This window comes from Rhinoderma darwinii, chromosome 13 (assembly GCF_050947455.1).
Source record: "Rhinoderma darwinii isolate aRhiDar2 chromosome 13, aRhiDar2.hap1, whole genome shotgun sequence".
Classification (NCBI taxonomy): Eukaryota; Metazoa; Chordata; class Amphibia; order Anura; family Rhinodermatidae; genus Rhinoderma; species Rhinoderma darwinii.
The window spans coordinates 15867599-15888354 of NC_134699.1; the positions used below are offsets into that span (position 1 = coordinate 15867599).

Here is a 20756-nt window from a genome sequence, read left to right on the forward strand (position 1 = left end):
CACCCCAATCTCCTCCTGTTCCTGTGAGCCTCAGCCTATACATCTCCACAGCATCTGCTGAATGGTGGAAGGTCGGTGAAGGATCTGGTGACATCTGTAAGATCAGTATATGCAACGTGGCCTATAGATGTATTAATAGGTAATTCCATGAATCAGATCCATTGCACTTTATATCCTGCTGTTTCATATATTATATTCTCATACATTATTAACCCACGGCTTTCCAATATATAATAAATGGTTGTAAGTTGGGTGGTTTAATACCAAAAAGCAGACAGAGTATTTAAAGGGGCTCTCCACTTCCAAGAAATTGTAGATTTAACAGAATACTAAAGTGCGTAAACTTTGCTAAATACTTACGTTAAAAATTCGTCTCAGAACCTTAACTATGGACGTGCTGGATATGTTTCCACTACATCCTCCATGATTGTGTTTTTAGTCAGTGAGTAAATAAAAAACAGGTGGGCATTAAAGCAAGCAGTTGTATGCGCTGGTGTGTTAGGAAACTACAACTCCCAGCATGCCCAGCCAGCTGTATGTTGTCAGGGCATGCTGGGAGTTATAGTTCCACAACATTCCTACATATTCAGGGTCGTCCATATACCCTCTATTGGGCGAAGTTTATATGGATGTGAACACATTTTTTACTGAAATGTTTTCTTCTTAAATAAAATAAGGGTTTAGAATGTTTTTGTGACAGTAATTTGCCGTGACCGTCGTGTGTTCTGTTACAATGTGCAGGAGAAGATCCGCCGTCACGTCTCCTCACGGAACTCCATTACCTTCATGTTTTCCTCGCTCGCGCGTCTACGCTCCAACCACTTCCGCTTCCTGTGTTGGCGTGGTGCGGATTCTGATTGGCTTGCACTTTATTGGTCCCGCCTCTTGTCCGCAGCTGATTGGTCCTTCACTAGAGCGTTCTTCGTCTCCGTGGTAACCGGTGGTACTATCGGTTCCGGCATGGACGCGAAAAGGCCGCAGTTTGGTAATCGGCATCTGAAAGATCCGAGTCAGGTGTTCCAGCACAATGCCTGGTAAGAGAAGGTTTACAGGAGGGTGGGCAACTATCTGCCATGCTGGGGAAACCCTCCTAATTGGAAAAATGCTTTAGAAGGAGGGGGGATACCTGTCCATGTCTCATATTAGGGCTCTTAACTGCTTTGTAGGGTGTAGCTTGCTCTGAGGGATTCTGCTCGACCATATATTACGTGTCTGTGTTGTCCGAGGCAGTTACATTCAGAAATGGAGGTGCCCTCTATGTTCAACCCCTTGAACTGTGTGCTGTACAAATTAAAGTTGTTTTCCCATATAAATATGTGATTGGTGGAGATCCGACCGCTGAGACCCCCTCCGATCCCGAGAATGGGCTTACCTGTGCGCCCCGTATGAAGGGCATGCTCAACCACCGCTCCATAGACTTTCTATGGGACTGTCGCTTTTCTCTCTCCGGTAGCCCCATATATTGGCTGAGCATGCCCAGTATCACTCCCTTCGAATGGGGTGCACAGGGACTGCCAGGTAATAGTTATTTTGATCGATGGAGGTCCCAGCAGTCGGACCCACGCCGATCAGATATTTATCACCTATCTTGTGGGTAAGGTTATAAATATTGAATATGGGATTACCCCTTTAATACAACCTGTGCGCAATACGCTCTGGGCTTTGTATGGTTGCCTTGGCAACTGTACCGCCCAATGTGCACTAGTTTCTCTGCATGCCCAATGCTATGTGGAAGTAGAAATGGGTCTCCACAGGTTTCCAATAACTGACAGCAAGCAGAGCTACTGAAAATGTTGAGGGGTTGCAATACAAAGCATATGGTATTGTTGCAAAACTTTTATTTGTACAATTATTAAGCTTTAAGACTGAACAACCGCTGACTGTCTGAATGATCTGCCATTGGAATATGTATTCAGTAATGTGATTATTAGCTATACATGTTGGTCAAGGTAGTTTTCCAGGACTTCTCGGGATAGGCCTTGGCAGATCAGCCAATTGAATGGGAGTGAGCTGCAGTACTAGACACTGCCACAGCCATACGTACGGCGCTGTTCCTGTGTTAACAATATTTACTAGGTCACTATAAGTGAGGTTGTACAGCGCTTGTTTTTTTACATATTTTTTTTTTTACGCCATTGTTTGACCTTTCTTGCACATTCGTGTGAGTACGTGGATAGCTTTACTTGCATTTATAAATTGAGCTGCCATTTTTTTTATGTTCCAGGGACAATGTACAGTGGTCTGAGGAGCAAGAATCAGCGGCTCATAAGAAAGTCCTTGAAAATAGTTCTCAGCCGCTTCCACCGGAGCAGCAAGGTGAGCGATCTACAAGGGACTTTGTAATCTAGTCAATTAGAGTCAGGGTGTGTTTTCTGTGGCTTTCTGTCCAAAGACGCCATTGTGAGCTCCGGAGACCTGAGCGATATGTATTCCAGCATATTAAATGGGTTTTTGAAGTTATTTATAAAATTGTCCAGGTTTTTTTTTTGTATCCCTCCTAAATTGGCCAATTTTTTAAATAACTCGGAAAACCCCTTTAAATGTACACTCCAGGTAAGACTGAGACACTGGGGCAGATTTACTAATGCTGTTAAAATGCAGACATCCTAAACTTAGATCAGGCAGTCTGAAGATGTGCCCGCTGTATGTTAAGTTTGGCGCATCTCGCTAGACATGTCAGACATTTTTCTCCTTTTTTATACCACCTCTTGTTTGGCTTAGTTTACACTAGTTGTTTTGCTCAAATTTTGGCATTGTTATTCATAGTGCAGGGTCTGAGGGGGCAGTATCAATTCTCTTTGCTATTCTTTGAATCCCTGATCACACATGACGGGGTTCGATCCTGTTTTTGGTGCTAGATAAATGGTTAAGGCCTTATTCACACGAGCGTTGAATATTTCCGTGTGATGGCCGTGGCTTCAATGTACCGTGTGAAGGGTCCGTTGAAAAATAGAACTTGTCCTATTATCTTCCGTTTTCACGGATCCCTCCATTGACTCAAGTCTATGGGGATTTGTGAAAACGGGACCCGCACGGGGGCACCTCGGATGTGAAAAACCTCACGCTTCGAGTTTCCCCCGCGCTCATGTGAATCTAGCCTAATGCAAGTGTTTGGTAAAGCAAAACAGGCAGGAAAGGGAATAAGCGGTGGTGATGCTAAAAAAATTCTCAACTTTTATTTAGGGAAAATGTTCAAAGAATTTAGAAACTTTACACTGAATTTCACCAATGTTGTGTGTTTCAGAGGAATATGAGAAAAAAGCCAGCAACTACTGGGATGACTTCTACACCGTCCATGAAAACAGATTCTTTAAGGACCGGCAATGGCTTTTTACAGAGTTCCCTGAACTGTCCTCCGGCAAAAAGAATCTGTCCGATATAGATGGAGAACAGAGACCAGACTCAGCGTTGGGCAGGGCTGATGGGAGTAAGAACTATCCTGGATCTTCTGCCACTTACCGCATATTAGAGGTAACCCTATACTACACAATATATCAAAGCCATACAGCGAGCTGCTGTCTTCTTAGGGTTAACGTCCTTATTAGGGTCCGATTAAATGGACGTAGTATTATGTCCTAATTGTGGTCACCTAGCTAGAATAGGACATAATAGGTCCTGGTGATCGTGCGGGTGCAGAAGATGTGATTAACAGGTGAGCTCCTGCTGTAACGGCCTGGATCAGAGAGAACTCTGATCTCGGTTTTTTAACTATTCGATGCCATGGTCAATAGTGGCTGTGGCATCAAAGGATCGTGACAGAGCAAAAGGGCTCCCTCTGTCAGCCCAATGCCGCTCCTGCAACGCAACTGCTGAGTGCCAATGGGATGCCATGGCAGCCAGGTGCCAAACAACCTTGGTTCCCAGGTCTGCCATAGGTACCTGCCTATTAGGCCATGCCAGAGGTAATAATGCTTTTATGCATTTGGATAATAAACATACCAAAAATATAATATAAGCTATCAAAGATCGCAGCTTCAAGTCCCCTAGTGTGACTAATTAAAAAAAAAAAAATGTAGGTTTAATAAAGTTTATAAAAAAAAAACTGTTTCCTGCCCTTAAAATATAAACTCCTCCCTTTTTTTTTTTTTTTTTTTTTTTTTTTTAATTTTTTTAAATAAAAAACATTTTATTGTTTAAAAATAGTAAACCATTAAAATAATACATAGAGGCCGGGTTCCCACGGGTCAGATACACTGGGTAAGAATCATGCAGTGTGTCCGACCTGGAACATTCAGTCTAAAAAATCGCACCACATTGTAGTGCGGTTTTTCAAACGGAATTTCCGCTGCGGAAGAAAGCGCTCATACTTAACCCCTCCGTCTTCTTTGCGTGTAGTCCGGCTTCCTACGATGACCTTGCAGGCCATGTGATATGCAGCCTGTGATTGGCTGCATCGGTCACATGGGATGAAACATCATCCCAGGAGGCCGGACTGCCAGAAGAAAGAGGGTCGTTCTGGGTAAGTTGGTTTTTTGGGGAGTTTTTTCTCAGAGTTGTGGTTTTTGCAGCGTAATCGCTGCGATAACGCCGCAAAAGTCGCAGCACTTGGCTTTTTGATGCAGGTTTTTGCACCCCCATTGAATTCAATAGGGGAAACCTGCAACAGAAAAAAAAAATGCAAGATAAATTGATATTTATTAACATTTACGCTGCATTTTTTATTCCGCAACGTGGGCATGAGATTTTCTAAATCTCGTACACTCTGCTGCTACTGTAAATGCTGCGGAATTTCCGCACACCATACGCTATGTGGGAACCCGGCCATATGTTATCGCCACAGTCGTAACAACCCATAGAATAAAGTTAACATATATGCCGCGTGCTGCAAAAACAGTGGCAGATTTGCTGTTTTTGTGGGTTTGTTTTTTTTATCCCCCAGATGTATATTATTTATTTTAGAAGAGTTCATTTATCAATTATGTGTGCCCCAAAATGGTGCCAGAAAAAACGACAACTCTTCTACAAAAAAACGGATCATAATACAGCTGCCTCGTTGGAAAAAATAAAAAATATATGGCTCTTGGAATGCAACAATGAAAAAATTGAAAAAAAAAAACCACTCGGTCTTGAAGTCTCCGGCTGCCTCCTCAGGGGTTAATGAGCCATACCACGCTTTGTGGTCACAGTACACAGATCACTCGCTCTGTCCTTGGAGATTGTGCGTACCTGGTTCTGACACACTCCATTGAGCAGCTTTAGTCTGCTGGAACCTTCTACTAAGTTTCCTTATCTGCGCCACAGATGTGTTATCATTTCCATTACGGCGCCAGTCGTTCCATCATCATAACATAACCCGTTCATTTATTTTCACTTCTCTGCCTGTTCTTAGGTGGGCTGCGGCGTAGGAAATACGGTCTTTCCGATTTTGCAGACAAATAAGTAAGTAACTTTTTTCTGATGTCCCTAGAATGACAACAAGGCTCCTTTGAAATTGCGCTAGTTCTGGTTGCAACTAGTAATCTGTAATCTAGTAAGAACGTAGCCCTGCATTCCTCCATCCAAAGTGGTCTTGGAAAGAGGAGGGTGGACGTCTATTAAAATGTCACTTGCACACAGGCGATCAGGAGTTTGTATGGGTCTATCGAATGGAGCAGGCGGGTAGCAAGGCATCAATTCTGGGCGGATATTGGGAAGAGTTCTGAAAACTGGTGCAATGCAAAAATGGAACTGTTGGCCATACATTGCACCTTTCATTTTCCAAACGGCCTCTGCAAAATAAGAGCGGGTATATGATTGGTTTCTATGGGGAACTCCTACTTTTCACTTGCAAAATCTCCCTCTGTCCGGTGACAACACACAAAAGATGTATGTTGTCTGACTCCACCTATTTCAGCGGGATTGGCCGACCATCTAATGTGTATGGCGGTGTCTTGACTCTATCCTGAAAGCAGATGTCGTGAGAAGTAAAGGTGGGGCTATTGGATTTTAACTTGCCCAATCCTTTTGTTGGCAAGGAGAAAAGCCGCTGCCAGAGGAGTCTGGCAGCAGCTTTACTCCTTCTCGCTATTGAGAACGCATGCACGCTCAAGCCAAGCGTGCATGTGTTTCGGCGGTCGAAGGAAATAAATGTCGGTCGACATGTTATCCAAAATGTATGGCCAGCTTTAGACGTACTGTTTCCCTCCGAATTCACTTGATATTTACATTTGTCCACTAGGTACATGTAAGTAATGGCTCCTGATGTTGGTATTGGTGCTGAATCAATCTTTGGAGCTTTTGGGTCCAAATAATAATAAAAAAAATAATTAATATATATATATTTGTGACCTTGATAAAATTACAGTCCCGAATTGATAATGGAGCTCTATCTCCAGATCAGTAGCAACAGAAGCTACTCCAGCTGTGTCACTGGAGAGCGGCTTTCTGTATAAAAGGACCCCCCCCCCCCCCATTGCATGGTAGATATATTTGGACATCGTGAAAGCAGGTAATGACGTGTTACATCTTTGTCTTCATTATTCTGTCTGCAGTGACCCCGGATTGTTTGTATATTGCTGTGATTTTTCTAACACTGCAGTGGAGATTGTAAAGGTACGACCCATGGAGGACTTGCGTATGCGCCCAGTTTTTTGCATATATTGTCTATGAACCTGCATATATTGCATATGAGAGGGATATTATAGGATACCTCCCATTACGTTGTCGATCTTGTCTCCTGCCTCTGTTATTTTTAACTTCTAGTAGGGGATGCGGTCAGAAACATAACTGGACGTACCCTTTTAATACAAGAGTATATTACTTTAAATATAGACCATCGCAAAATAGTAAAACCTCTTTGAAACAACAACACAAAATTGCATTAAAAATGGTCTTTTAGTATATGGAAGTTTTGATAAAATTTGGGGCTTGTGGATCTCCTCACCCTTGACTCTTCGTTCGGTAAATTCCATCTGTTCCTCTATTGCTGACCTACTGATTCCCCGTGGATAAGTAACATGTATATTGTTTGTCTCCTACTTTTATTCATTGTAATTTATAGAGACGGAAGGTAGACGAGTTATGTAGCTTTAGTCTTAATGTAACTATTTCTTTGTATAATTTTTCTTTTCTTTTCTTCATGTACGTATTTCTTGACTGATCACCTTTACTATGTTGCGTGTATACTCGTGTGTAAGCTTTGAGTTCAATAAAACGAGTTTAAAAATAAAATAAAAATGGTCTTTTAGAGGGGTGGTCCTCTCAAAGAAGATGGCCAGTATGCATAGTACATGGTGGAAGGTAAATCCGATCTAGATAATAGGGTGGTCTTCTCTAAGAGGGGTATTTTGGAGAGGTTTCACTGTACTTGTTATTTGTAATGGAAGATCCGCTCTGATAATCCAGCAGGTTGAGGATTTCTAAAGTGATTTATAAGCGGAAATTCTAGACCACTGGATATTTAGTGGTTTGGATTTTAATATTTAAAGGGGTTTTCCCACAAACACATGTATGCCCTATCCACAGGATAGGGTATACATGTGTGGTCGCTGGGGGTCCGGCCGCTGGGACCCCCAGCAATAAGGTGAACGGTGGACCGGAAGTCCCATAGAAATGAATGGAGCGCTGGCAGAGCATGTGCAGCAGCGCTCCATTCTAATGGTCACTTTGGGGGACTTTCGGTCTCCCGTTCTCCTCATGGCTGGGATAGGGGATACATGTGTTTTGTGGCAAAACCCCTTTAATCACAGGACACTATAGACTTCAATATCTGGAAACTTAGGCTGGATTCACACGAGGTCATTACGTCCGTAATTGACGGACGTATTTCGGCCGCAAGTCCCGGAATGAACACTTCAGGGAGCCGGGCTCCTAGCATCATACTTATGTACGACGCTAGGAGTCCCTGCCTTGCTGCCGGACAACTGTCCCGTACTGTAATCATGTTTTCAGTACGGGACAGTAATTCCACGGAGAGGCAGGGACTCCTAGCGCCGTACATAAGTATGATGCTAGGAGCCCGGCTCCCTGCACTGTGTTCGGTCTGGGACTTGCGGCCGAAATACGTCCGTCAATTACGGACGTAATGACCTCGTGTGAACCCAGCCTAAATTTGTCTGGCTATTGTTAGGTTTTCTAATAATGGGACATTCAGACTATTTGGTGCCGGATTAGCAAAATTTGTATAACATTGAGGCTAAATTGAATATATTGTTTGGCGTTCTGTTTTTGTATTATTTTTACCAATCCTCATTTTAATTCCGTTCGTCTTGTACAGAATAGCCCCGATTATGACCCATCACGATGCTTTGCCTTTGTCCACGACCTCTCAGACGACGGCTCCTCTTATCCTATTCCCGAGGAGTGCTTGGATGCCATCGTCCTTATCTTTGTTCTTTCTTCCATCCTTCCAAGCAAGTGAGTGACCCGTAAGATATGGCGCTTATTCAAGCATAAGGACATAAGACGGAGATTAATAACTGAGGTTACAGGTTTTATGCTGAGCTTGCAGTAGCACGATGCTGATCACTAACTTTTATGGCCGTTAATATCAATTATTCTTATGTTTGTAATGTGCACATACTGTAGGGAAAAACCAACGTGGCCGCTGTGCTTTACAGCACAACGTGGCTTCTTCGTTCTCGGTATCCTAGGGCTCCACAAGTCGGACCCCCACCAGACATTGATGATGTATCTTACTTATTGATATTTAACCCATATAATATACCTATCACTGCTTCTGTCTTTTTATCCAGGATGCAAGATGCTATAACACGTCTTAGCAAGCTGCTGAAGCCTGGTGGTTGCATCCTCTTGCGGGACTATGGCCGGTATGACTTGGCTCAACTACGCTTTAAAAAAGGTACCGTATTGTTAATCTACCATAAATAAATACATTTAGGCTCTTTTCGTCTAGTTCAGGGCTGTCCAACTTGCTTCTAGTCTGTAACTATGGGAATATAGATCTGCATGGATGCTGTATACACAAAACGGATCATTTTAATGAGGCTATCTGCATAGTTGCTTGATTTTTCTTATTTTTTTTTTGTAGAAGGGAGCTTGTTCTGAGTCAATGTATGCGTTATAATCTTACAGGGCGATGTCTTTCTGAAAACTTTTATGTCCGAGGAGATGGGACCAGAGTCTACTTCTTTACACAAGGCAAGTCTTTAACAGACCAAATAAATATATCAATATTGGAAAACAGTGTATTTTACAGATGCAATAGCAATGGTCTATGATGAAGGGGTATTCTAGAACATCAGTGTTACCAAAATAACTGCAGGAAGTTGAACACGTCGCCACCCCCCCCCCTATCCCGCCATTGGAGATAAGCCTTGCCAGCGCCAATTGCTGCCCAGTATGACGTTATGTACTAATTTGGAGAACGTGGGCAAGGGGCTTTCTGGGGCAGAACAGTGCAGAATGTTTAAAGGACACATAATTGTAACCTATTTCACTCCTGCCTTTAGCTTCCTGAAGGAATACCCCTTTAACTATTGCAATGCTACTCCATTTTATTGCTCCCATTCACCCATTGCAGATTTGCTCAGTATTTTGACGCCAAAACCAGGACTGGACCTAAACACGGAGGAAATATAAGGGAAGGATTTATACTTCTTCTCTTCTCTTTGCATCAAATCCTTATTTTGGCTTCAAAATACTGACAAAATCTGCAATGTGTAAATGAGCGTTCCAAATTTGTCTATCTCTAAACCGGCTGTTTCGGGAATAGTTAGGAAAATAAGTCACAACTTGCCGTATAAGGCGTTCGGTGGCATCGGATACATGGGCTTTGCGCACATAAAGCCAAGGACAGTATACTTCGAGTTACTGAGCATGTGCAGTGTACTGTCCTCGGCCTTATGTGCAGAATGTGCATGTGCCCGATGCCACACCAGGTCTCATAAGTTGTAATATACTTTACTAACTATTCCCTAAATGTCTGTTTTTGAGGTGGGCAGGTTTGGAACAGTAAACCCCAGCTGCAAATCGACATGCCGGTGGTTTAGTGGCTCCAAACCTACTGACCGGTTCCCTTTTAAAGAGGGGAACTATACAATACTATGGGAATATTACATCCTGTCACTTTTCACTCTGCAGCTGGCATTTGTGCTGGTCCTAATCATCTCTCTGAGACTAGAATGCGTTTCCAACTTGTTGTGTTAAGACGTTTTATGTAAATGCTTAATCACGGTAGAAGTAAAGAGTTCTACAACTTTCTAATATACTTTTATGTCTCAGATGTTGACATCCAGAGGCATCGAACTGCTACATACTTAGTGCTCATGCACACGGCCGTGCCCGTAATCACGGTCCGTGATTGTGGGCACGGGCGGCCTCGCACAGCCACCCGCAATTTTTGGCCCGTGCTCCCATATAAAGTATGGGAGCACGGACCGTAAAAAGCAAAAGGTAGGACATGGCCTATCTTTTGCAGAGGCTTTCTACGGCCCAGACACCTTCCCGCTAATATATGGGAAGGTGTCCGTGGTCAATAGAAGTGAATGGGTCCGTAATTACGGAAATGGATACAATTTTATCCAGTCTAGGGAATGCGCTGTGAGGTAAGTACAGTACTTCAGCCACATCTTTTTGGTCGTTTGCTACAATCTTTCGGTCTGGAGTCCAGAGCATTGCCTAGACTGGATACAATTGTAGCCACTTCTCAGTATGGTGTGCTGATTTAAAAAAAAACGATGAAGTACTCTGTATGCCATGTAAACATGAACACCTACAATGAGCGGCTACTGAACGCCAGCTGGGATAGGGGGTGCACATAGAAGAGACCACGAATACTGAGCACCAGCTAGGGGGAACTGCACACAGAAGAGACTGTGGCTACTGAATACCAGTTTGGGGGTGCTGTACACAGAACAGAGCGAGCGACTGCCGAACACCAGCTTGACGGGGTGCACGTAGGAGAGACCGTAGTTACTGAACACCAAGTTTGGAGGTGCACATAGGAAATACACCAGCTTGGGGGGGGGGGGGTGAACATAGGAGAGAGAGCTGCCAACTTTTGGGTACCTTTTTTCTTTTATAGAGTGGTTACTGAACTCCGTCCTTGCAGCGCTGATCACCAGAAGAGAGCAACGCTTTATTATTCGCTTGACGACGCTGAACACCGGGAGAGAGAGCAGTGCTGCGTTGTGTAAGATCTCAGCAGTGACAAATGCCATGAAGCACCTCTCTCTCTCTCCTGGTCATCTGCGCTGCCAAGCACACAACGGTGAGGACACCGGGAGAGAGTAGCGTGCCAGCAAACCATGCCCCAGGTGCCAGCTGTGGCGCTGGTGCCTCAGGTTTCTGACCACTGCTCTAGACAATGGTGAGGAATTATAAAACAAAGTATATTTAGACATTTGGAAAACTTTTTTATTAATACAGTGATTAATCTTTGTGGAAAATCCTTTTAACCAGTGATATTGTAGAGGCCTGTTTGTGACATTGATTTAGTTTCTTCTCAGATGAGCTTGGAACTTTTTTTACTACTGCCGGCTTGGAGAAAGTGCAAAATACAGTGGATCGCAGGCTTCAAGTAAACCGCGGCAAACAGCTAACCATGTACCGTGTGTGGATTCAATGTAAGTACCGCAAGCCCTATACCTCTCAAACCCAACATGAAGACCACATCACATCGTGATACGCCGCCATAGGGTGGAGCAGACGTCTGTCCTGTTACAGAGAACATATTCCATTTACAAGAAGTATAGGAAACCAAGACTAAGCCACAGATGCCATAAGGAATATCAGTGTCCTCGCAAATATTCAGGTTTTAAGAACCTGTAAAATGAACTGTTTGAAGAAAAGGCCATCGTAGGACATTTTTGGATAAATTTGTTTTTTTCTATACCCTAACATTTCATGTGCTTGATCAATGACTGTTTGTTTTTACCTTTTCTCCTCTAAATTCTATTGAGAGAATTATTTTTTTTGTATTTAAATAAAGAATTTGTGACTTTTCGTTTTAGTCTTCTGTGTATCCATTGTGTTCGCTATTATGTGTGTGTGTGTGTGTGTGTGTGTGTGTGTATGTATATGCGTGTGTGTGTATATGTGTGTGTGTGTGTGTGTGTGTGTGTGTGTATATATATATATATATATATATATATATATAATTGGGTTGCTTTATGGCTAGTGGTCAAGATCAACCTTGTCAGAATTTGAGTCTTTGACAAATCTCCTGTACTCAAGCAGGTTAAAGGAATATTCACATGCCACAGATTTGTTGCAGAAATTTCGGTGACTGTCCCATTCATCTGAATAGGGCTTGCAAATATCCATGCACATGCTGCAGAAACAATGCATGGAATGGATTTTTCATTGACTAAAATACAGAGTGAGATCTATATTTTGCTGTTTTTGATTTGTGCACATCTGATCTATTCACAGACTACAGCTGTTCTATTAACCCATGGCTGCATATTGTTGTAATACAGCTGTGTTTTAGCTTTTGTATTTAGGACTGCAACAACTGGACGATCACAGGAGATATGGATGTAACTATAGTGTGTGCAGTGGTAGTCGCACCCTGGCCCTGGTACCTGAGGGAGCCCAAAGCCCCTTATGCCACATAAGAAGACACCAGTATTATGAATTATCCCTCATCGGTTATTGACCTAGTAACAGATTTTGCATTGGGGCCCAAGTTATGCCTCTGGTAGGGGACCCCACTGTTGTGGCAGTAATATGGATACCAAAATGTGGCTGTATTACGGCCATTTGACAACCTATATACGACTTTCCCATAAATGCACCCCACTGAGCATGCATGCTGTTTCTAGGGCAGGACTAGAACTGTCTGAAAGACCCTTATCTACATGAAAACAATGGGATCGGACAGGTTGAAATTCAATCTGTCTAATCTCTGTTTACACCATTAGGAGATATTGAACTGAGCACATATACATGGGATTGTCGGCTGGCCATTGTCCATGGTTGGCTATCTGCACAGATATAATCTCTAGAACATTTACACAGTTACTGATTGTGTATACGCTCTGTCTGATCTTCAGAGAATAATACGATTGTGTGTTTATCTGTGTTATGTCCTGGATGAACAGCAAGATATATGGAGGTCTAGGATAGAGAAATCCTCTGTAAAGGCCCTTTTAAACCTCATTGATCGGCGCTCGCTTGCTCCTGTCACACGGAGCTATGGATGGGGACGAGCGGTCGTTACTCTGATCCCTCGTCCCCATACATTATTATCATGTCGGCAGCGCGTCTCCCGGTTTACACAGGGAGATGCGCTGCCGACGACTATAATTCACTTTTTTAAAACGATACGACCAGCAGATGATCGAGTGATTGCTCGTTCATCTGCTGATCGCTGCCCTATTTATACATGGCAATTATCGGCAACGAGCGTTATATTAACGCTCGTCTGCCCGATAATCGTCCTGTGTGAAACCCTATTAAGGCTTCGTTCACATCTGCGTTGGGACTAAGTTCATGGGTTCCGTTGGAGCTTTCAGTCCGGAACACATGAACGGAATCCAAACTGAAACACCGAAAACCATAGGTTTCCGTTTGCATCACCATTGATTTCAATGGTGATGGATCCGGTGCAAATGGTATCCGTTTGTCTCAGTTGTGTAAAGGTTCTGTCGTTTTGACTGAATGAATAGCGCAGTGTACTACGGTATTGATTCCGTCAAAATGACAGAACCCTTGCACAACGGTGACAAAAACGGAAACTATTGGCACCGGATCCGAACCAGAGAAATCAATGTTGATGCAAATGGAAACCTATGGTTTCAGTTTGGATTCCGTTCATGGGTTCCCCTGACGGAAACCTCAGACGGAACCCATGAACTGAATCGCGACGCAGATGTGAATGAAGCCTAAGGGTGGTTTCATGCGAACCGTGTAACCGAGCGCCGATCAACGAGCTTTCACAAGGAGCAATGCATGGGGACGAGCGAACGTTACTACAATCGCTCATCGTATAATGATAATATTTTCGGCTGCATAAATTATTACACCAGTCGATGAACGAGCATTTGCTCATCCATCGGCTGATCGCTGTCCTGTTCTATGAACGCTCGTTTGCCTGATAATTGGCCAGTGTAAAAGGGCGTTTAGAAAATGTTGGTGCATGATTCCCCCCCATATAAAATTTGCTTTCCTATAAAAAAAAAAAAATAATTAATACAAAAATAGAAAAGAATTAAAGCTTTATACACATGGGCATATTACGGCTCTTTAACTCCTGATCTGGACGGAGCTGTAATACGGGAGTCCGTCTACTGTACCTTCGTGTGCTTCCATACAGTAGCAGGAGGCTTTGTTTTCTGCCAGATGCCATGTGCTTTTGGATGCTGTACATTATGTGGCGCTGCACAGGGAGTGCCTACCGCTCTGTTTATAGATGGGGAGGGACTGCTCTGTGAGTCCACAACCCAATATTTCTATATCTAACATTCTTTGTCCCATGTGCTGACAGTGATGTCTCTCAGAATATGTAGGAAATGAAAAATAAAGTTGGTGGTTCAAGTCTTTAAATTTCTATCATGGTATAGCATTAGCTTCCGATACTGATCGTTGCATAGGAAAACATGAACCTGTGTATAGACCATCACGGTGATCTCCGCTACAGTCCTCACCAATCTCGCCCTTCTCTGACCTAATGTGTATCACAATCAGTGCACTGGATTACACCGTACCAGGGAGCCCATCAGCGTGGCTCAGGAGAGGGATTTCAAATAATGCAGTAATCTGGGAAAATGGGACCTACCTGCCTTCACTTATGATTCTGCAGACTGATAGAATCGGTTTACGGCGGAGCTATGCAGCTTCTATGTATAGTGCAGTGCGTACATAGAAGCTGCATCACAAAAAGTCAAGAGAATTTTCAATGAAAGTAGGTTCGAAAAAAAAATAATTAATTGAAAAATATATACATTTAATAAAAAATAAAAAAAAAGGTCACAAAGTTTTACGTGTATGGGCAACTTTAGGCTCGGTTCGCACTGGTGCGTCCTTAGGCCCCCTGCACACGTCCGTAGCTGTAATCACGGTCCGTGAGTATGGGCACGGATGCTGTCATAAATTATAGGAGCATGGTCCGTAAATTCAAAAAATAGGACATGTCCTGGACACTTACCTGGAAATATATGGGAAGGTGTCCATGGGCCATATAAATAAAAGGATCAGTATTTAGATCCGCAATTCCTCTCTTCCTTGTTTCTCCTTCCTCTGTCGTCTCCCTCCACTTCCACCCTACATCTTCCTTCCTCCATCTTGCACTATGTTATACATATATGTATATATATATATATATATATACATACATATGACGCTAGCTTTCGCCTGGCCTTGTTAAAGTTTCAGGACATTACTAAGCGCTAAAATGCAAATACAATCTGAATTTACTCCAGATCTCTGTATCCAAGATGTTTTAAAAGATCTACTTACAACTGTGGTCAACAGATGGATTCAGCTTTTATATTAAGGCGAACGTCTGCATTGAAATATCTTCTTGGCAATATAATGACATGCCTGAGGCCTCTAGTGTGTCACTGGTCATATACTGGGTTACTGCAAATACATCTTAAATTGGCGACTTCAAATTCTTACGGTGGAACTTTAAATCATCATCTTTGAGCGTTGCCATCCTCGCATCTCATCCCACATACAACATGTCAAGAGGAATAAATGCATGTAATACCTCCTGGTCTTGCCTGAGGCTGCCTACAAAAATAGGATCTGTAGGGGATAAGGAAATAATGTACATTTTTCTGGAGCTTTACTCTTCCATGGAGCTAAACTAAAATCTTGTAGGATTCAACAATATAAAATGTTAATCCTGGAATTCTTTTTGGCAGAATTAAGACATCCCAAGACGTTTTATGTAATGTTTGGTACCAAATTGTATTGTAAAGGTGACTCTGCTCTGAGTTTTGGAAGAAAAAAAAAATAGTTTTCTGTTCTGAATATGAATATGTGTTTTCAGGCATTATTGACTGGAATAGGGATGAGCCGAAGTACCAGGCACAACCAATGGACAAGCGTGGCGCTGTTTCTGTAAAAAAAAAAAGAAACTAAACTGACCCTTTTTCCTTGACAACCCCTTTAAGAATTTGTGTCTATGATAAATGTTCCAATAATTTGAAGGCCCAAATAAGCAGTCAGAGTGATAATCTTTAGGCCTCATGCACACGACCGTGTTTTTGCGTCCGCAATTCAACCGCAAATCCACGGGTTAATTGCGGACCCATTCATTTCTATGTGGCCATACCCACTATCCGTGTTTTCACGGCTCTCCGCATGTCCGCACATCCGTGCCGCAGAAACTCCGGACATGTCTTATTATGGGCCGCAAATGCGGTGCGGACATGCCAATAGAAGTCAATGGGCCCGTGGAAATTGCGGATACACCGCCGTGTGTCATCCGCAGTTTGCGGATTTGCGGATCATGTGACCTTCTAAAGGGGGTTTGACCAAGCTTTTGGCATCCTGTTTAAAAGTCCTTTTTTTTTTTCATCCGCATTTTTGCGGATTACATACGGATGAACTGCGGATGACATTCCACGGAACACGGTCCTGGAATTTGCGGACCAGAAAAACACCACGGTCGTGTGCATGAGGCCTTATTCTGGTCAGAAATCTTTTAGAACCTGCCTAAAGAGAGGCTTTACCTTTAGAGCCACTTTAACCCCTTGACGACATGTCACGTACATGTACGTGACAGCCGTTAAGGAGAAGTATGGAGTGCACTTTAAGGGCAATGTAAATGTAGAATCATAATTATTGTGGTAAAATACCTTGGCATAAGGAAAAGTTCCTATGCGAACGTCTGATCATAGCCAAATAGTTTTGCTTCTGGCCACCGTCCTCTTTGTCATCTAATTCTATGTCTGGAATCTGAATTTCCACCAAGGTTTCCCATTGGGGGAAACATAGGTCAGACGGGATGTACAGCAATAATCCCGCATCCAGTAATCACTAATTGTTTATAGTCTGGGACAGAAGTCCCACATAATCTGGAATATGGTAGCATATTTTATGTTTAGATTGTCTCCCTGGAGGTTCTCTACCCTTCAGGGTCAGCCGTTAATCTTATGTGTATAAGGGCCTTCTGACTTTGAATTTCAACATGATCGATCATACATTCCCACGGGAGATAAGCCACAGCCTGAGGCGTTTGTCAGTGGTTTATTCTTTTCTCCCCATTGAAATAAAAATGCAATGTTTATGGTGGAGTCGGTAGAAACAGATCTCCATTTTGGACAGCTTTACTTTGACTAAAGGATTTATGCTGTAAAGCTGGATTCACACGGGACAGAAATGCTGCAGATTTTTCATGCGGAAAATCTGCAGCGGATTACAGTTCCGGCCATGTAAATGAGATTTGAACAAATATCATCCTCATGCTGATGAACATTTTACATACGGAAATCAGAGCAGGCTGCAGAATCTTAAATCCTCAACATGCTTATTCTATTCTGGATGTTCACTGCGGATTTCAACCTTTTCAATAGGTGAAATCCGCCGCAAAATCCGCACCTCAGAAGTGCAGATTTTGTTGCAGAGATGTTGCAGATATGCTGCAGAAAATCCGCAACACAAATCTACTACACGTGTTATTACCAAAAGGATTAGGGCACCCACATACGTAGTGGATTTATTGCAGATTTTCCTCGTATCCGCAATTTAATCTGTGGGTGTTATGTGTGGATTATGCGGCGGATTTCACCTTTTCTACATTGAGAAGGGTGAAATCCGTAATGAACATCCAGAACAGAATGATTTAAAAACCGCAGCATGCTGTGATTTCGGTGCGGAAAATGTATAGCTGCATGTTGATTCAATTTTTTAAAATCTCATCCACTTGCCGGGAACAGTCTTCAGCGGCGGATTCTCCACCACCTTTAAAGGGAATGTGTTGCCAGAAAAACATGTTTTTTTTTTAAAAATTAAACATTTAGTGTGTGGGTGATTAAACATTGTTCAAATTTTTTTTATTTTTTTGCACGAGTCCATGTAATATTATAAATTATTTCTAATTTATAATACTACCCATTTTTGGTCACTAGATGGAGCTGTTCCCAAAATTGCAGCATTGCAACATTGGGTTAAAAGCCCTCGCTCTAGTGAGCTCTCAGCATCCCCCCCTCCTTTATCCTGGCTAGTGCCGGGATAAACGAGGGGTTTGAACGATGTAACCTCCTACACTGTGTGTCGCCATTTTTTGAGCTAACCCACAGTGTAGTAGGTTTACATACAGTAGTAAACACACACAAACACGAACATACATTGAAATCTCTTACCTGCTCCTGCCGCCGCGGCTCCCTCCGGCCCGTCCGCTCCGTTTGCTGCCGCTGGTGCAACTGCACAAATCCGGAAGCCGCGACCGGAAGTAGTAATATTACTGTCCGGCCGCGACTTCCGGTCCACAGGAAAATGGCGCCGGACGGCGCCAATTTTGAATAGGACTGTGTGGGAGCGGCGCATGCGCAGTTCCCACACAGACGCCGTACACTGCAGTCAATGGGACGGGAGCCGTTCGCAGTCCCTATGGACTATCAGACGAAAAATCCACAACAAATCTCCTACATGTGCAGAGGTCCTGAATATTCATCCGTGGTCGCTCAGTGACCCATACACATTCAATATCATCCAATACTTGAGTGAAGATTTCCAACATGGCCGACCGATTTTTTTAGAAGATTATTGTTAGTTATCGGTCAGTTGTAACTATGTAAATTTATAACTGACAATCGTTTTTTATGGTTGAAATTGTCCACTTTCGTCTACTATGTATAGGCATACCACCCAACTGTCCCAGATTCAGCGGGACAGTCTTAAATTCCGGGTAGTGTCCCGCTGTCCCGGGCGGCCGGGGGTATGTCCCGCTGTCAAACTAATTCTGAAGCAGGGAACCATTAAGCTAATTAATAGCGGAGGAGCAGTGGGAGCTCCTCCGCTCACCGAGGGCTCCTTATGCACAGCGCTACTTTAAGCGCTGTGCTCGGGAAGCCCTTGACGTTACTGTCCATATATGGTCAGCAAGGGGGATTCAGCTCAAGGAGTAGCCACTGACGGCACTGTCCATATATGGAAAGTACCGTCAAGGGCTTCCCCGAGCACACTGCTTAAGAGCGCTGTGCCCAGGGAGTCCTCGGCGAGTGGAGGAGCTCCCTCTGCTCCTCCGCTCTGAACTAATTCTGAAGCAGGGAGCTGATGGAGGAAACCCCTGAGGTAACTGTCCACATATGTACATTGACGTCAGTGGCTCCTCCTGGAGCCGAATCCCCAGCCAGAGTCGGCAACGGGGATTCTGTGCAAGCAGTAGCCACTGACGTCACTGTCCATATATGGGATTCCCTCTAGGAGCGGAATCCCCAGCCTATGCTCTGGCTGGGGATTCCGCTCCTAGAGGGAGTCCCAATGGGGGGTGGCGCTATCTTTAAGGGGGGTGTGGCACTATCTACATGGACACTGTGGCACTATATAGGGGCACTATCTACAGGAGACACTGTGGCGCTATGTACATGGGCACTATCTACATGGGCACTTTGTCACTGTGCACTAGGGGCAGCTAAGGGGGCATTATACTGTATGGGGCAGCTATGGGGGCATTATTCTGTATGGGGGAGTTTGTTTGGGCATTATACTGCATGGGGGCATCTGTATGGGGGCATCTGTGTTGGCTTTATACTGTATGGTGGCAGTTATGGGGGCATTATATTGTATGGTGGCAGCTAAAGGGCATTATACTGTGTAGGGGCAGCTATTTGGTATTATACTGTGTGGGAGGCACTATGGGAGCATGATACTGTGTGGGCTGGGTGTGTATGGGCGAGGACTGGGCGGGATTAGAGGCTTGGAGTAAAAAAAATAAAAATTGTTGCAACGCGATCCCCTTTGTGATACTTGAGTTGCGAGGTATGTGTATAGGCCCTTTTACAGGGGCCAATTGTCGTGCAAACATGCGTACCCGATCATTGCTATGTGTAAACTGGGCAATGATCAGCCGATCAACGATCAAACGCTCATTGATCGGCTGATTGTATAGTTTATGCAGTAAAAAATATTATCATTGTCAGTAACACATCTACCAGTGTAAACAGGGAGATGTACTCAAGACATGATGAAAATGTATGGAAACGAGCGATCGGAGTAATGAGCGATCGGAGTATTGAGCGCTCGTTACCATACTATCTCCTTGTGAAAGAAGCAAACGAGTGCCGATCAACGACCCACCGCAGACAATCAACAATCAACTCCTGTCAGTGCAAATAAGACAATGAAAGCAATGGTTCAGTTGTTTTCTGTGGCTTGTATTCCTGAATGCAAAAATAGCAAATTATTTGTAGAAAGTTTGTTACCACACAATAACCGGCCACAATTACTGCCATTTATACAATACATGGAGCACAAAACTAGACTATAAAACTATACAAAGCATCTGAATGCAAATCTCTATCTCCCTATTTTCTATTATTAATCATTATTATTATAGGTTATGGTTTGTTAATATGGCCAAGCTAGTATTAACCCGTTAGGGACACGGCCAATTTTAACCTTGAGGACAGAACCATTTTTTTTTTCCTCTTTGCATCCCGGCGCTCATAAGTTTTTTTTTTATTACGTAGCTGTATGAGAGTTTGATTTTATCCGGGACGAGTTGTACTTTCCCTTACGTCCTACAGCAGCACAATAATGGGGTGTTTCTGCCCCTGTGAACTACCGTAGTAGGACAGATGGAATTTTTAATTTAATCAAACTAATCAACTAGAGCCCCTCCTACATAAGGACGTCTAGCCCCTCCCACATGTGATTTTTTTCTGTCCTGTGGACTTGGACAAGATGGGTTTGCACTGCTTGTG

The 20756-nt window shown here is 43.4% G+C and overlaps 2 protein-coding genes across 4 annotated transcripts in view; one reads left to right on the top strand and one right to left on the bottom strand.

Annotated features, from left to right (window-relative positions):
* Positions 1-834, bottom strand: part of WNT3 (Wnt family member 3) — a 203792-nt gene extending 202958 nt beyond the window's left edge. Inside the window, exon 1 of one of the 2 annotated variants that reach the window (XM_075846541.1) lies at positions 783-834. The gene's annotated coding sequence lies outside the window, so the exon portion shown is untranslated. Of the gene's footprint in view, positions 1-360; positions 438-782 lie in introns of those variants that run through there. The other variant, XM_075846542.1, reaches the window with a different exon arrangement.
* On the top strand, positions 26-11883 carry METTL2A (methyltransferase 2A, tRNA N3-cytidine). Of its 2 annotated transcripts, none has more exons than XM_075846546.1 (10): positions 26-139; positions 742-1034; positions 2225-2316; positions 3245-3471; positions 5330-5379; positions 6471-6531; positions 8195-8334; positions 8673-8779; positions 9013-9078; positions 11388-11883. In XM_075846546.1, exons 2-10 carry the CDS (start codon positions 787-789, stop codon positions 11561-11563), a joined length of 1167 nt encoding a protein of 388 aa, XP_075702661.1. In that variant the 5' UTR covers positions 26-139; positions 742-786; the 3' UTR covers positions 11564-11883. The 2 variants fall into 2 exon arrangements, with proteins under 2 accessions (XP_075702661.1, XP_075702662.1); XM_075846547.1 differs by having other exon boundaries at positions 44-96.
* Positions 11884-20756: the final 8873 nt, after the last annotated feature.